At 46.5% G+C, this 19,001-nt stretch overlaps 1 protein-coding gene across 1 annotated transcript in view; it reads right to left on the bottom strand.

Annotated features, from left to right (window-relative positions):
* LOC311226077 (beta/gamma crystallin domain-containing protein 2-like) overlaps positions 1-19,001 on the bottom strand; it is a gene marked incomplete at both ends in the record, with an annotated part of 111,879 nt that overhangs the window by 67,515 nt on the left and 25,363 nt on the right. Inside the window, 2 exons of the mRNA XM_084311454.1 lie at positions 2,254-2,353; positions 16,355-16,442. Coding sequence (XP_084167580.1) covers positions 2,254-2,353; positions 16,355-16,442 — 188 coding nt within the window. The remainder of the gene's footprint in view (positions 1-2,253; positions 2,354-16,354; positions 16,443-19,001) is intronic.

Genomic DNA, 19,001 nt, shown 5'->3' with positions numbered 1-19,001 from the left:
CTTGCACCTCATGGTACCAAAGCACCTCAAAGGCCCTAAAAACAAGATTACAAACATCACAAAACAAACTGGTCAGACTACTGCTTAACCTCACTCCTAAAACCCACTTTACCCCTGCCCACATTCAAAACCGCTCTTAAAGAGCACCTACGGGAGGCTGCAATTAGAAACTGGGCACCGTAAATGTCCAAACCCCCCCCCCTCCTAATGTACAGTCTCCTCCCCATCCAGTTGTTTTGTTTTTGTGGTTTTGGTTGAATGAATGAATACTTTGTTTAACAGATTGCAGAATGGGTACAATGCAGTACGGCTCAATACACACAATTGTTAAGGGGATGCAGACCAGAGAAAGACGTTTGTCTTGTTTACATCAGGGTCCCCCATTTTCAATTCATAGTGACATTTATGACACTCAACATACATGACATTTATCAGGGGTGTAAAAAGTACCCAGAAATTATACTTAAGTGAAAGTATGGGTACCATCTCAAAATCTGACTCAAGTAAAAGTCAAAAGTATCTGGCTAAAAACACACTTGAGTAAAAGTCAAAAAGTCCTACTTTTAAATGTACTTAAGTACTAAAAAGTAAAAGTACATTAAAAAAAAAAAAAGGGATACACCAGAGGTCTCAAACTCAATCCATCGTGGGCCAAGTTTTCATTTTAACTATACATTGCACCAGGTGAGTTAGTTGAAGAGGTGAGCCAATTAGTGAAATCATCAGCTGGTGTTTAGGCAAGGCTGGAATGAAACCAAGCATACACTCTGCCCACAATGGAATGTGTTCTGCGATAGACAATGCTGAAATGAAAGAACAGAGGACACTTTTTTTGCATTAAAATTATTTAATGCACTTCTCCATTGAAGGTAAACTAACATGGACGGCATTCACATCACAGCATGAATATATCACAATATTAACCACAGCATACTGGATTATCCTGAATAACAACACACAACATACTTGTTCACATGTCATTTTTCTTTCACTCTAAAGTACAGTTTATTCCCCCTCAAATGTATATACTCTATTATTACTATATACTATTTTTGTATCACAAACAGTGCTGTATATTTGTAGACCTCTTCCAATGTACAGTTTATATGTCTGAGGAGAAGACTGGTACTCATCATCTTCGTCTCCACAAAGTAGGCTACTGGGGGGTCTACTGTATGTGAGACATATTTCCTTTAGAGTGAAAGAAAAATGACATGTGAACAAGTATGTTGTGTGCCAGGTTAATGTACTCTACTATTTTTGTATCACAAACAGTGCTGTATATGTACAGTGTATTCCCCCTCAAATGTATATACTCTATTATTACTATATGCGAGAGAGCCCCCCCCCCCCCCCAACAATGCTGTATATTTGTAGACCTCTTCCAATGTACAGTTTATATGTCCTTGCACTAGATAGTACTGTACATTAGTACACTGCATAGTATTGTATATTATATGGTAACTCAGAACATTGTACATATGTCTATACCGAACACTGTGACCTAATTTTCTTCTTCTAAATTACAAGCTATACTATGTTATTTGATACTATCTTGTCTAGCACAGTCTCTGGAGCGTAACAGTAAGAAGCATTTTGTATGAAAGTATTCTGTACTTCTGTATGACAACTATTAAAGAAACTTGAAACTTGAAACTTGATGCTGCTCTCCAGGACCGAGATCATGGCGTTCTTCTGCTCCAGGTCCCGCAGCAGCTCTGTGTTCTCCTTCTCCTTCAGCTCCTCGCACCTCTTGGCAGCCAGATATGGACACATGGAACGTAAACACTATTATTAGTACAATACATATGATAGGAGCTGGAGCACATAAGTACACACACACACACACACACACACACACACACAATCACATGCACAAGTACACAAACATAAACACAATGACCATCAGTCCATTAGTACATTAAAACCAGACACTGTCCGCAGACTCTTTACATCTTTACTACCGTAGGCTCCATCACCTTGGAACAGATAATACTTGTGCAGGCTCTATCACAACATTATAGAAAGATGTGTTTGTTATTAATCAAGCAGGCTTGGATCCCATACATGTAGGTTTAACAATAGAGATCAGACTCAAGACAGTTTTCTGCTCTGTTGTGAGTCCTGTTTGTTTAAACGGAGAAAGATTTTAACCTCACACCTAAGTTTGGTTTATATACTAAAATTGCTAACAGATTAGGGGAATAGCTACAATTTAAATCTTGTTCGGTCCCGGCGTGTGGCTCACAGCACCATCGGCCTCTGCAGGTTCAGCTTGGGCCTCTCCCTCATGAAGTACTGCCCGCCGAATATGATGGCGGCATACAGGCCGCAGAACATGAAGGACTTGCTCCTGAAGTGGGACAGAATACACACAGAACATGGAAGATTTACTACGGTACGGCTCAATACACACAATTGTTAAGGGGATGCAGACCTGAGAAAGACGTTTGTCTTGTTTACATCAGGGTCCCCTATTTTCAATTCATAGTGACATTTATGACACACACAACATACATGACATTTATGACGTAGGGACATACATGACATACAGGTATATAGTACTGTTACATTTGTGACATATACGATATGCAATATGATATGATTGATCGATTGAAAACTTTATTAACAGATTGCAGAATGGGTACAATACAATAGCTTAAAGACGTGTTTTCACCATGTTAAGGCTAGACGAGGCATGATACAATACCTGGTGTATCTTGGATGTAATGATTGATTGATTGATTGATTGATTGAAAGAAAATTAACAGATTGCAGAATGGGTACAATACAGTACAGCTCAATAAACACAATTGTTAAAGGGATGCAGACCAGAGAAAGACTTTCGTCTTGTTTACATCAGGGTCCCCCATTTTCAATTCATCATAACATGACATACATGACATACAGATACAGTACTGCTACATCTATACATTTATGACATACCAGATTTACAAATACAGTACTGTTTGTGATACAAAAAGAGTCTAAAAAAAGAGAGTATATGATAACGTTAGCACACTGTCGATGGCTCATTGATTTAACTGTAGCTACTGTACAGTAGCAAGCCAAGTTACTATGGGGGACCCTGATGTAAACAAGACGAAAGTCTTTCTCTGGTCTGCATCCCCTTAACAATTGTGTATATTGAGCTGTACTGTATTGTACCCATTCTGCAATCTGTTAAATAAAGTTTTCATTCATTCGTTCATTCACTTACCGATCTTTGTGCACCTTCTTAGTTCAAGTGTCGAACGAAGTTGGACGTTGCATGATTGCATCTCCATCTGTGATCCTCGAACCGCACGTTTTGCATACTGCGATTCGTTTTTTGTTTATCACCGCATAGTTTTTATAACGAAACGCAACAATCTTGGGTAGCATTTTACATTTCGCCGTTCGGAATGAGTGAACTCAGCTGTAACATTACTTCCTGACTGTGCATTGCTCGTGCTATCGCGCAACGTGATTGGTTGTTTCAAAGTGCCCTACTGTAAAATATGCCCTACTTTGTTTACTTGTTTATTGCACAATGTCGCTCTATTGGTTGGATTCTTATTATATATTATTACTATTGTATTATGCACATCGTTGCGGGCAATTTCATTTTATAAATAATAAAAAAAAATATATATATATTATCCCGCTGGGACTCGAACCCCGGGCATCAGGTTGAAAGGAATAACCTTAAACCACTAGACCACGGTACTAGACAAAATATACCCATTATAAAGAGAGCCCACCTGGCACTACACAAAATATACACATTGACTGCTAATTCGACAGGTCTTAACGGTTTAATTATTTTATTCAGCAACATTGCGTACACAAACTTATTGTTACCAAGAAGCATTACACTAACGCTTTCTTTTGATGAAATGAATGGACAAGAGAGCCGTACGTCGGCCATCTAATGAAGTTAGATTTGACACGTTTTAATATATACACTTTGACTGCTGAATTGACACGTTTAACTTATTCATTCTTTAATTCAGCAACATTCATTCATGCAGTCTGTAGACATACTGTAGGACGTTGTAGCATCCTATGAATGAAGTCACCAGCTGTAATGGAATTGAATGGAACTCGAGCTTAGTCCAGCGCGGAGCTCCTCCAATGAATGAACAAAAAGCCGGCGCGTCGGGCAGTTGTCACCAGCTGTATGAGAGCGCCCCCGCTGGTCATTGTTAACATTAACCATGCCAAGCGACGTCATAACAGCAGGCAAACAGCTGTTCCTGGACTTTTCCCAGCTGTATCTGTAGCTCAAATCTAATCCGGCCTGTTTAACCACTAGCTTCGGTTAGCTAATGCTGGCTGAGCAAGGAAACTAACAGTAAACGTTTTTACATGAAATACAGCCCAAAAACCCTGCTGACAAACGTTTGCTTATTAAATACATTCTATACTATAATAATACAAACGTTTCATTGCCTCTCTGTGACGACAAAGTTGTTTAAATAAGGGGAGAAAAGTAGCTAAAACCAATGTATTTGGATGGGACAGGAAGTGCTATTGGCAACCGGAAGTCAGCCGGAAATGGCTACATTCAGATTGTGCAAGTGGAGAATTACTGTATATTACAAATAACATTATGTGTGATTTGCTTTAGAAGTGAGAGAGAGATCCAGGGAATGATCTTTGAGTAATGGGAATTTTTGCTTGTTTACCAATGTACCTGTTGTACAATGTGTCTGTTGTTGCAATGCATTGAGGTCCATCGTTTGATTTGAATGCTTACAAAAATTGTTGTGGACCTTTATAAGAGTAAAGTCGGACACTACATTGTGTGAGTACTCATATTACTGAGTGACAGGCCCGGACTGGTGGCGCGATAGTTAGATAACCTACTGTAGGTGGGGAACAACCAGGAGATCACGGCAACAGAGGGTAACACAAACGCACACAAGTTGGAGAACTATCTCTCTCTCACACACACACACACAAAGGGAGCCGCATGTGATTGGTGGAGGCGGGACCAGGCCATACAACTGATTGACAGCGGAGACAGCGAATGGAATGGCTGACAAATATACTTTGTATTGATATATTGAAAATATTTACATTTTTGTCTGTTTTTTTTTTTAAATAATTTGTGATGCCATCACACACACTGGCATTTATTGGGTTAAAATTCAAAAATTAATTAATTGAATATGTGGTGGTTATGATCAGGGCTAAAGTTGAATAAAAGACAGTTTAGTCCCCTAATCATGGTAAGAGTGTAACTTTAAATTCTACAGGCTGAATGAAAAGACTCACACATGATATATGTGACTTTCACCTTTGTCACATATATTGGCTACAAACATAACCACTGCAAAGTTATCAAAAAAATAAGAATCTCTTATCAGACACAAGGGTTAAGTGGTTGTTCCCTTTCTAATTTCCTCAAACACATCTAGTCTAGTTATGAATGTGATCAATATTATTTGACAATTCATGCTTTTTGTTGAAAATTTCAGTCAGTGAGCTCATACTATTATGATCATATTATTATTTAATAAATATTGGTTAAACATTAGTCCTTGTGTCGTCTCCCTGCCTAACACATTGAGTGCCACGCCCCTTCCAGGAAGTGGGTCTGGCCTTGCCGCCCATTAACCCCATGTAAACGCTCACCTTGTTTGTAGAGCTAACGAAAGGTTATGTATATAACCTAGTTATATGAGTACTGGCTGAGCGTCTCGCTCTTTCGCCATATTGAGATATACCTCATCTCCAGTACCTACTGTACTTCATTAACGAAAACAATGCACCTATGCACTTGACCAGGCCCCGCCCCAGTGTCCCCCTATAAGACACCAGGCATGGTCACACTCGCCCTTCATCGGGAAAAAGTTTTCCATCAAGAAACACCCAACCAAGGGACCTCAGGGCGCGCTAAGAGCGAGACGCTCAGCCAGTACTCATATAACTAGGTTATATACATAACCTTTCGTAATATATTCGTACTGGCGAATCGCGTCTCACTTTTTCGCCATATTGGGATATGGGACAGAGCAGACGCGTGACCCGACAAATGTACCCCCTGAGGACCCGCAAGCCCTACCACCAAGGGGGGAGGGGAGTCCCGTCCACCCGCTCTTCCTAGTGAAGAGGGGGCGGCAGTCAACTCCACCAAAGTGCAAAAAAGAGGGAACTAGAGACCCCTAAAAACGCACAGCACAGGCGGAACCACGTGTGATACATCACCTCGTGGCACACACCCACACACCCCTGCTAACCCACCGGATGGCGCTGCTCCGACCGGCTGCCTTTCTGATCGCTCCGTCGAGACTGTGCTTACTTTTGTTAATTTTTATAGTTTTAAGAGTTTTATTTGCACCAACTGTTGGTGCATTATATGTGTATGACCGTCAGTCAATCATTGACATTGGATTAAGGAAAACGTACCGATTGGATTGCTCTCTGGATCGGATTGCTGAACAACAGCAGTGGCCCGCCGAAATCCTTTGTTGTGGCCGTGGCAAGGAGAAAGCGCGACGGCGAGGAAGAAGAGCTGGGGTCCGAAATAGACTGAGGTCCAAACGACACAGAACCACATTGCCCAGCATATTGTTGGCCAATGTGCAATCGATAGGAAATAAACTGGACTACATCAGAGCACGGATCCAATTCCAGAGGGACATTCGGGACTGCAACATCCTCTGTTTCACAGAAACTTGGCTGTCTCCAGATGTCCCAAATCATGCAATAGAACCGGCAGACCACTTCTTCGTTCTCCGCAAGGACCGGACGGCAGAAGAGTCACAAAAGACGAAAGGAGGCGGCATTGCTTTCATGGTAAACAAGGAGTGGTGCGATATAGGCAATGCAAAATAATTGTCTAACCACTGCTCCCCAGACCTGGAGTATATTACCATCAAATGCCGACCCTTCTTTCTCCCGAGGGAGTTAACGTCCATCATCATGATCGGAGTGTACATTCCACCACACGCGAACAGTTTCAAAACTACACAACGAGGTAAACAAACTCCAGACAGCAAACGTTGACGCTGCCATTTTGGTTCTGGGCGATTTCAACAGCGCGCGTCTTAAAAAGGTGTTGCCGAATTTCTATCATGTGACCTGTCCCACCAGAGGCGAGAACTAATTAGACCATGTATACTCGCAATTTAAGAATGGGTACAAGTCACAGGCTCTTAGTCCATTCGGTAAATCGGACCACGCCGCCATCTTTCTTTTGCCAAAGTATAAACAAAGTCTCAAGCGAACGCCGGTAGTATCGCGAGAGGTTAAGCGTTGGACTGTGACGTCAGAGGAGACACTCCAAGCTGCACTTGAATGCACAGACTGGAGTGTATTCCGTGATAACACAGCCAATATTAACGAATACACTGAAACGGTGCTTGACTTTGTCTGTACTCTGGTAGAAGAAACAATCCCCTCTACCACAATTAGAATCTACCCAAATCAAAAGCCTTGGGTAGATAAATCCGTCCGTGAGGCTCTGAAAGTGCGCACCTCAGCCTACAACACCGGGCTGGCGACAGGCAACATGGAAGAACACAAGACGGCAAGATACAACGTCAGGAGAGCAGTAATAGAGGCAAAACGGCGTTACAGGGATAACGTTGAACTTCAGTTTGAACAGGCTGACTCTAGAGGTATGTGGCAGGGCCTCAGAACAATGACAGATTACAAAGGCACCTCCCTCAAACTGAACAGTGACATCTCCTTAGCAAATGATTTCAATACCTTCTATGCGAGGTTTGAGGCTGTGAATAACAACACCAGCCTACAAGCCACGGCAATGAGGGGGGGGGTCTGCTGATGGAGACTCAGTGTTCAGGGTAACAGAGCATGAGGTGAGGCGGACCTTTAAAAAGGTGAATATCAGGAAGGCAGCAGGACCGGACGGCATCCCCGGCCGCGTCCTAAAAGTCTGGGCCGACCAACTGGCCCCGGTATTCACTGACATCTTTAACCTGTCCTTAGAACAGGCTGTCATCCCCACCTGTCTGAAGAAGTCCACCATCATCCCTGTACCCAAATAATCTACGCCCGCTTGCCTCAACGACTACCGCCCTGTAGCCCTCACCTCCATAGCCATGAAGTGCTTTGAGAAGCTAGTGAAGGGCTACATCTGTTCCTCCCTCCCCATCAACCTGGACCCCCTGCAATTTGCATACCGCCCTAACAGATCCACGGAGGATGCCATAGCCCATGTGCTGCACACAGCAGCATCACACCTGGACAAGAGGCAGGGGAACTATGTGAGAATGCTGTTCATTGACTACAGCTCAGCATTCAATACCATAGTCCCCTCCAAACTCATAGCCAAGCTCAGGGACCTGGGCTTGAACTATGACCTCTGCCAGTGGGTCTTGGACTTCCTGACGGGCAGACCCCAGGTGGTAAGAGCAGGCAACTGCACCTCCTCATCCATCACGCTCAACATAGGGGCCCCCCAGGGCTGTGTTCTGAGCCCCCTCCTCTACTCCCTGTACACACATGACTGCGTGGCACAGCGGAACAACAACACAATCATCAAATTTGCTGATGACACAGTAGTGGTGGGCCTGATCTCTGCCAACGACGAGAGGGCCTACCTGGAAGAGGTAGAGAATCTGTCACAGTGGTGTCAGGAGAACTGCCTCTCCCTGAACGTCAGCAAAACAAAAGAGATGAAATCCGCAACGCCCCAACCCTGGACACCTTCAAATCCGCTCTAAAAACACACCTCTTCACCAAGGCTTTCCCCATCAGTTAGTTTTAGATTAAATTAGGTCCATTATCCCCTACTTTCCCTCATCCCCCTCCCCCCCCTACTTTCCTTGCCCTATTTTTTTTCCTGATTGTAAAGCGACCTTGGGTTCTATGAAAGGCGCTATATAAATTTTATTTATTATTATTATGATTGTGGACTTCAGGAGGTCGGGGGTCAAGGACTACAGCCCCCTCAGCATCGACGGGGCACCGGTTGAGAGAGTGAACAGTTTTCAAGTACCTCGGAGCCCACATATCCGAGGACTTGACATGAACCACACACATTGACAGTGTTGTGAAGAAGGCACGACAACGCCTCTACTTCCTCAGGCGCCTAAGGAAGTTCCAAGTCAGTCAGAAGATCCTTAGGAACTTCTACTCATGTACAATCGAGAGCATCCTGACTGGCAACATCACCTCCTGGTTTGGGAATAGCACTGCACAAGACCGTAGCAGACTACAAAGAGTGACACGTTCAGCCGAACGCACAATTGGAGGGGGGCTTCCCACCCTCCAGAACATTTACAACAAGCGGTGCAGGGGGAAGGCTAAGAGAATCATCAAGGACTCCAGCCACCCGAACAACTGCCTCTTTGAACTGCTGCGGTCAGGCAAGCGATACCGGAGTCTTAAGGCGAGCACAGAAAGACTCAGAAGGAGCTTCTATCCCCAGGCCATCAGGCTGCTCAACGAACAATAAACACTATGCAGCAACCATCAAATGCACACAGCACACACATCCACACGCACACACTCACTTTAAACGGGCAACTCACTGCAGCACCCACTTTACACACTTTAGAACACCTAAACACACTTTACACTTTATATTTATTGGTAAAGGATTTGCACTACAACTCGCACACCTTACTGTAAATTGTACCTAAATTGTACCTCATCCCATTTCTGCTCTGCACTATATAGTATTGTATCTGCACTATATAGTATTGTATTAGTACATTGCATAGTATATTGTATATTGTATGGTAACTCAGTTACTTCTATTCTGCATCGAACATTGTACATATGTCTATACTGAACACTGTGACCTCTATTTTTACTTCTATTTTACATGCTATACTATTTTATTTCATACTATCTTGTCTAACACAGTCTCTGGAGCGAAACAGTAAGAAGCATTTTGTATAAAAGTATTCTGTACTTCTGTATGACAACTATTAAAGAAACTTGAAACCTCAGAACCGCCTGGGAGACAGAACCCCCAGTCATGTCCATGAGGTAAAACCTAACGAAGGGACCCGGGGAGGACCAGGAGGCCGCAGCACAGATGTCCTCCACCGAGGCCCCCCCTAACAAGGTGGCAGAGGTCGCCACCCCACGAGTGGAGTGCGCCCTGACACCCCCAGGGGGGACCAGCCCAGCCAACGTGTAGCAAAGGGCAATGCCCTCGCACAACCAATGTGACAGGCACTTTACCAGCGTGAACCACAATATCCCTGGAGCGAAAAGAGCTCCGGATATTTTTTGGCACGAAGACTGGATTAGGCCTCAGAGTCGCACCGCTATTGACACGAATAGACAAGCACTCAGGCCGCACCGAGAGAGCACAAAGCTCACCCGCGCGCTTAGCGGAGGTGATGGCCAGTAGTTGGGGGCCTTAGGGATATTTTCGTGCAAATTTGTGCAAAAGCACCAAATTTTGCCCAGATATAGCCCAGAGTATGCTCAATTGATTCAGCCAGGGCGCCCGAGCCGGCGACCCCCGGGGCCACCCTGGTGGCCAAATCAATATGGCCGATGTCCGAAAAAGGTCTTGAACCAAATTAACTAGAAATACAAACTTGGTGTCTATTTTATGTCTTTTGACTATTAGAAACACATTGGAATGCTTATCTTTACAATTGGGTGTGTCTGGACCCCTCATTTGCATATTTCCAAGATGGCGACTACCCGAAAGTGAGTTTTACCAGAACTTTTGTTTTTTCTGTCTATAAAAGTGAAATTCTATGTAACATATAATTATATCAGAATCCGAATCAGACACGTTGATTGCCAGGCAATATTTATAATGTCAAATAAACCTAAACAACAATTGGTTGTCAGGCGTAACAACAACAACAAAGGCGAAAACATGACAGAACAACAATAAATACTGCACAATACACAATCATACCCTACATTAGCCCAAAATGACAATCCACATACCACATCAAGGTGCTCAGTCTATAGATATAAGTTTATGTGGATGGATGTGCTCAGTCCTTTTTATTTACCAGGGTGAGTGATTGTGGATAGAAGCTGTAGGTGACTATTTTTATATCATAATCACACAACCAGATTACTTATTGTCGTCTCACTGTAGTCTCAACCCTCATTGTTGGTACAGGCACCCTCACAGCCACATATTGAGGTGCAATGGACTCCAGCTTTGCAGCACCCTCTACATGACTTTTTGCAGCCGCAGTGGAGGAGAATGGTGCAAGATGAGTCCAGTAAGCTTCCCAAGTCTTGGTCGTGGAGTCCCAGTACCAGCTCTGTCAGGGTTAGAAATTAACATTTTTTTTCAAGGGCTTTTTTTGCCCCCCTTAATTGATTTTCGGGGGCTTTTTTTTGTATTTCGGGGGCACTGAATTTTTCTGATAAACGGTAGGGGTGGGACGGTTCACAAAATGGGACGGTTTGGTTCGTATCACGATTTTGGGGTCACGGTTTTCAGTTCGATATATGTTAATTTTTATAAAAAAAAAATTTAACACTCAAATCTAAACATGCTTCTCATTTATTAAAAATAAAATAAAAGGTTTAGTGTTTACAGCCTTAAATAATGTTTGGCACACAAAGACCGAACTGACTGAAAAATATAGGCTACATTTGTCAAAGTATTAACTTAGTGCAAACAAACAATATGCTCAGCCAGCACTAGACTTTCCTTTCTTTAATATAAACACACAAAAACAATGTCAACCATGTTTAAATTCCCTGATTGTCAGTTCTTAATGGAAAGATTCGTTTTCTGCTTGAAATTATTATGTTTCTGTCTACATTTATTTAGACTAACATTATTTAAATATTGAGTGCAACTGTGGTGGATTACGTAATTCGGTGAGTTGGAACTATCTATGGGTTGGCGCCGGGTCCCCACGGACATTTTAGCGTCACGGACCACCAGACGTTCATAACATCAACATGCAGTGGAAAAGCGGCAATAGTCCCGGTTGGAGTTAGTAAAACACAGTTGTATGTTAGCCTTCTTGGATGTTGAATAAACGCCTATCATTGTCTTTAAACACCCCGCCTCTCATTTCCTCCTCTGCTACAGTAGCTAGTAGCTACGGTGACATTTCATTGACTACAGTATTAGCTTGCGGGCTGCGTCGGGCTACCATAGTTAAAACGTGCGTTGTGTTTACAAACTCCTAACGCTATGGCAAGATGTGTGTAGGCCTATGTAATGTTAATGGCTATGTTTTTAAAGTCGTAATGAAGATTGATTTATATTGTGCGTGCCATTTTTACACAAACTGACTAGCACCTGGCAGCTGGCTGCTGCTGCCTGCAGCCAGTGCAGAACACCGGCTCCGCCAAATGAATTTTTTTTTATTTGCGCGTCATCTGAACCGTACTCCCACAGACGCTCCATTACCGGATAAATATATATAATTAGTAAACTGTCGGGGGCATTAAGTGCCCCCCTTAACTGATTTTCGAGGGCATTTTGTCCATTTTCAAGGGCATTATGCCCCAAGCCCCCGTTAATTTCGAACCCTGAGCTCTGTACCACCATGTACTGAACTATGGGATATTTAGCTGGACAGAGGTCGCCTGGTTCCAGTAAAAGGGCTATGCCAACTTCGTGAACCCTTGCAAGTGATTCAGCCACTGCTGTTTCCATAATGTCTTGTGTGTCGAGTGCTACAAGGTCATTATTTGGTAGAAATAGATTTCTGTGGGTCTCCATAACCTCTGAAGGATTTGACATCTTTCCTGAACATGACCTGCAAGCTATTTGCCTCTTTGTGATGAAATGTTGACGATGATGTGTTGCTGTTATACACAACTTCAAACTCTTGCACCGCACCAACCTGGTGCAGTCAGGCCCTGCAAGCATGAAGAGTGTGAGGGCTTCAGGGCTTTCATAGAGTCTAGCTGCTCCACCACAGGACTGCAGGATTTTGTTTGATTGCTCATGGGATTGATCTTTTGCAATCAAGCTGAACTTTCGTTCTGACCACTGCACTACGAACTTCCCCTTCATGAACTCTTCATAAATGGCAGGATTTTTTTCAGGCAGCTCAAACATGTCTCGAACATTGACGGGTAACCAGCGAGCATAGTTTGTGTGATCCATCATGTGAAACCAAGCACAGAGCTCATCACACACTTGAATGTACAGCTTGAAGTGTCCTTCTTGGAGTGACCGAACAAATCGACAGAACAGTAACTCTAGCTCCATGATGCTAGACCAGTACTTGAACTGTGGAGACTCCACTTGAGATTGTTTGTCCCACATGTTGAATGTTTCAGATGGGCCAAGAACATCCACACAATAAACAGAGTATGCCTTCTGCTTGAGAATATGAAGGGACATGAGTGACTTGATGGACATAACGTGTGTGTTTAATATGGTGCTCATTGTATTAAAATAGTTACATTTGTTTCATTGTTGCTTCACCAAGCATGTCTAATAATGACAACGATGTGTCAGCGGGAGCTTGTTGCTGGATTTGCGAGAAGCATGCAACTTCAGAGCCGCAGAGCTCACAGAGCTGTGTTCGCACAGTGCAATACTCCAATTCAACCATTGGCAATTCAGCTGTTGGGTGGGTGGCGCTGCTGAGCGGTCCCCAGACCGGACCTGAAAGCACCGCTGGCTCTGCGGCTCTGCAGCTGCACACCACTGGGACTCGTCCATTGCCTCGCTGGGAGGCGGAGATCGGCATTGGTTTCAGCGATCACGCAACGTCTCTCTCTGCTTTCTCAGTTCTTCGCTTGATATAATTAATACAAATGTCCAATATAACGGAATTCGTTAGCTCATAAAAATGTGATTATAACAGACTGCTGTTTAGTGTCGGGCCGACTGCCCACAGACACGGTCTATTTTATTTCAAGTCAGCAGCAGCACGGAGTCTCGAGGGACTTATTTTATTTGGAATATATTAATGACTGTATATGCAAAAGTAGCCTAATTTTAAGTTAAAATATTATAAATCTACATGCCTTGAGGATGTCATTCTTTATAGCCTGCCTATCAATTGTTTTTAAGCTCAATAAACTCTGACCGGAATTTATCCCATTTGTCCGGTAGATTGAAATCTTGCAGGACACGGAGACCGGCAACAATTTTTTCTAACGGAAACCCTGAGCTAGATAACGTTAGACAGCGCCTCGTGTAGTAAACTAAAGTGAATAGTTTACTGGACCATTGTTTAATGCTTCAGTGGTGTTTAAAAGAGGACCTGCACGCTTGCTATCTTCGGTGCAAATGAGACAGGTCTGTGAGGGTGAGGGCACTGCGAGCAGCGTGTGTGTGCGTCAAGCTCACGTTTGATTGGTTAGAATGGTCAAAACGCCCCTTTTCATGATATTTGACGGCTCTGATTGGCTAAATGTTGTTTCAATCTGTATGCATCTACAAATCATATTATACCAGGTAGCCAATTCCGTCAGACTCCAAATCAAATTGACAAAAAAAAAGAAAAAAAAATACTGAAATCCGTCTGGAGACGGAACGCTTTAATGCATGAGATCGCTAACGCTGTCGCGTCCCTGATGAAGACGGACAGGAGCACTTGTATTGGCCCCCATGCCGCAGCCCATGTCTGCATTTCATCTGTGACCCAAAAGAAAAATGTGTGTGTATCTGTGTGTGCCGCCCATCCCATGTGTGTGTGTTACGTATTACGTAAATATTATAGCAGAGACATTCTCCCATTATTACACTATGCAAAGCCTAGTCGGTTCCCTTAGATTCTCTCTCTGGCCCAGCCAGACCACTCACAGATTCTTATCAGTGACCTGCTGACCCTTGGTGCAGGCTGTTCCGTCCCTCTCACACACAAGCATACACACACACATACACACAGGACAGATACACACAGGACAGATACACACACACTTACACATAGGACAAGCTCACACACACACACACACATCCACACCCCCAAGCACACACACACACAAACCTACACACACGCACACATCTCCCCCACACACACATACACCCTCGCACTCAACGTGCACACAGTGACCTCCCCATGAGAAGCGAAATGTGGGGCCGCTTGTGCTCCACTGGAAGCATGCGGCCCGCAGCCAAAGGGAACAAATCAGAGTGTCCCGTAGCGTAGCGGGGGGAGTAACCGGAGAGCGTGCTAGACACAGCTAGACGGCGACTGTTTTTTAGGGCGTGCTCATCTAATGTAGCCGATCCCTCGGGCCGCCGAGACTGTCGGCCTTGTGATCACCTGTTTTCTTTGTGTCCAGGGTATCTCAGGCGGGGGAAACATGGCCGCTGGCCAGGGGCCTCGCCGCAGGCCGTGCTCTCACCTGTGGCTGCGCGGTGTGGGGCAGCGTGGAGCCCAGGTATGCCCGTGAACAACCGTTGACAGCATCCTAGCCCTCCCTGCGGTTCTAGCTTGCGGCTAGGTCAAAAGCTGAATAACCTCAAAACCTTGCGCGATGGTTTTAACGTCGGCTGGCCCTAAGGCCCCACCACCCACCATTTTTGACAGAAAAACAGCCAATTGAGCAATGTTGCCAGTTGCTGCAAAATTCTGTACCGCGGCGGTATAGGCTTCATCAGCCCACCAGCCACCTGCCGGGCCGACTCGCCTCATGGCGTCGGCCGGGCGGGACACCGTTCCACCATGTCAGGGCAAAGGACTGATGCCACCTGCTTCACTAAGCACGGAACACCAGTGGTGGTTGCAGACCAAAGTCTACTACTAGTGAAGCACTGCCTCACTAGTAGTCATGTAACAACCTCCACTGCGGTGTGCACCCATGAAGGGATAAATGAATGAATGAACGAAAACTCTATTAACATATTGCAGAATGGGCTAGCCCAATACACACAATTGTTAAGGGGATGCAGACCAGAGAAAACTTTAGTCCTGTCCACATCAGGGACCACTATTTTCAATTCATAGATTCACAAAAAGCACACCTGCCCTGAGCCTCAGCCCATCCACCCATGTAAATGGTAAACAAGCCCCCGTTAAACCCCCAACATTAGACACCGATTGACCGTCAGCATGAATGGTTAACACATTCCCGCCCGACCACGGATAAATCCGTGTTTCGAATCCAACGGTTGATGACCAACAGGTTGTTTTGGCTTTTATTACATTTTAATAACCTACTAGATGTCACCGAGCAGCACTGCAGAAGTACCCTACTCTTTGAATTCGAAAAAGTGCATTACCGGCCAGTTCCTCTTAGGGGCGCTATCTCGATAATGCAGTGTTCCCTGTGGCAGAAGTTGTCTTGTTTTTTCTGGAACTCCAATGTAGTTTTCTAACGTGAGGGGAAAAGGAGGGGGAGTGAAGTACGCTCGTGCTGTGACTATGACAGGACCCCCCCTCTACGAGCGCCTCCCGGCGGCCCAGGCTTGTTAGGGTGGGCCCGATGGAAATCCCGGACGAGGTCTGGGTCCAGGATCATCTGCCGGGAGATCCAGCACCGCTCCTCCGGGCCGCCGCGCAGCACGTCCAGCAACTCCCGGACCACGTAGGCCGGGTGGTCATCTATGACCAGTGGAGGAGGAGGCTCTGGAGCAGGGGGAGACAGGGGACTGGAGACCACCGGTTTGAGCTGGGAGACATGGAAGGAGGGGTGAATTCGCATATGGGAGGGGAGCTGGAGTCTGACGACAGAGGGATTGATGAGGGACAGGATCTTGTAGGGACCAACGAAACGGGGGGTCAGTCTGCGTGAAACGGCTTTGAGTGGCAGGTCCCTAGACGAGAGCCATACCATCTGACCTGGTTGATAGTCGGGAGCCGGGGTCCGGTGGCGGTCGGCGAAGCGACGGTTCTGGTCCGTAGACGGAGAAGCGCTGCCCTTGTGTCCTCCCAAATTCTCCTGCAGCGGCGGAGATGGTCCTGCACCGACGGAACGGCGATCTCCTCCTCCTGGGCAGGGAACAGCCGGGGTTGGTAGCCCAAAGAGGATTCAAAGGGGGACTGACCTGTGGCCACTGAAGACAGGGAATTGTGGGCGTATTCGATCCACGGCAGGAAGGTGCTCCAGCCGGAGGGGTCCCGGGCTGTCACGCAGCGGAGGGCGGATCCCAGGTCCTGGTTGGCCCGCTCCGACTGGCCGTTGGTCTGCGGGTGGAACCCGGAGGAGAGGCTGACCGTGGCCCCCAGGGCCCGACAGAAAGCCCTCCAGACCTGGGAGATGAATTGAGGGCCCCTGTCGGAGACGATGTCCGCCGGGATCCCGTGGAGGCGGAAGACGTGGAGTACCATCAGGTCTGCGGTTTCTGCAGCAGAGTGGAGTTTGGGGAGAGCAACAAAGTGCACAGCCTTCGAGAAACGGTCAACTGAGGATGGCTGTGTTACCGTGTGAGAGGGGAAGGCCGGTGACGAAGTCCAGGCCGACGTGCGACCAGGGCCGACCGGGAACAGGGAGCGGACGAAGGAGCCCAGCGGGCGGTCGATGGGAGGCCTTTGCACAAGCACAGACGGTGCACGCCAGGACGAAGGCGCGGGTGTCCTATCTCATGGAGACCCACCAGAAGTGCCGTTTCAGCAGGGACAGGGTACGGTCGATCCCAGGGTGGCAGGCGAGCCGGGAAGCGTGAACCCACTCGAGCACCTGGGAGCGGACAAGGTCAGGGACAAAAAGCCGGTTAGGTGGACCGTTACCTGGGTCCAGCTGGGCACGCTGAGCCTCCATGACGATGGACTGGATCTCCCAGGTGGCGGCGGCCACCAAGCAGGATGTGGAGAGGATGGTGTTGGGGTGTGCGGGACCCTCCTCGGGGACAAACTGCCGGGAGAGAGCGTCTGGCTTGGTGTTCTTGGAACCAGGCCTGTAGGTAAGGGTGAAATTAAACCTGGCGAAGAACAGCGCCCAGCGAGCCTGGCGAGAGTTCAGGCGCTTGGCCGTCTGGACGTAGGCGAGGTTCTTGTGGTCCGTCCAAACCAGGAAGGGGACCTCCGATCCCTCCAGCCAGTGCCTCCATTCCTCCAGGACTAGTTTGACCGCCAGGAGCTCCAGGTTTCCGATGTCATAGTTGACCTCGGCTGGGGTTAGGCGGCGCGAGAAGAAGGCGCAGGGGTGCAGTCTCTGGTCGGTGACGGAGCGTTGGGAAAGGATCGACCCCACTCTAGTGCAGGAGGCGTCCACCTCCACCACGAACTGGCGGGACGTGTCCGGCTGGACGAGGATGGGTGCGGTGCTGAAGCGCCGGCGCAGCTCGGCGAAGGCGGAGTCCACTTTGTCGGACCAGACAAAGGGCACGGAGGGCGAGGTGAGTTGGGTGAGGGGTGCCGCGACACCGCTTTGATCTTCTCGGGGTCCGGCCGGATCTTGCCGCCCTCAATGATGTAGCCGCGGAAGCCGATGGAGGAGACGTGGAACTCACACTTCTCCGCCTTGACAAACAGCTTATTCTCCAGAAGACGCTGGAGGAGACGTGGAACTCACACTTCTCCGCCTTGACGAACAGCTTATTCTCCAGAAGACGCTGGAGGACCCGGCGGACGTGCTGACATGCTCCTCCATGGAGCGGGAGAAGATCAGAATGTCATCAAAATAAACGAAAACGGAGCGGTTGAGTATGTCGTGGAGAACGTCATTGACGAGGGCCTGAAAGACAGCAGGGGCGTTGGTCAGTCCAAAGGGCATTACCTTGTACTCGAAGTGGCCGAGTGGTGTCTTAAAGGCTCTTCCACTCGTCTCCTTCCCGGATGCGGACAAGGTGATAGGCGTTCCTGAGGTCCAGCTTTGTGAAGATGGTGGCACCTTGCAGGGGCTCAAAAGCAGAGTTGATTAAAGGCAGGGGGTACTTGTTCTTTACTGTGATATTGTTGAGACCCCGATAGTCGAAACAGGGGCTAAGGGAACGATCCTTTTGGAAACGAAGAAGAATCCTGCACCGACAGGAGAGGAGGAGGGAGTGATAATGCCTGAGGCCAAGGACTCGTGGACGTACTTACATTTACATTTACATTTAGTCATTTAGCTGACGCTTTTATCCAAAGCGACTTACAAGTTCTGTGCGACAAGACAGCAAGAAGGGTACAACTCTATCAGCTGAGTAACAATGTTCATCAAAGTGTTGCGTGTTACAGTGTAGGTTAGTTTATTAGGACACGTGC

Source organism: Notolepis coatsorum (assembly GCF_963971535.1).
Source record: "Notolepis coatsorum genome assembly, chromosome: 3".
Taxonomy (NCBI): Eukaryota; Metazoa; Chordata; class Actinopteri; order Aulopiformes; family Paralepididae; genus Notolepis; species Notolepis coatsorum.
This window is presented reverse-complemented; position numbering and strand designations above follow the sequence as displayed.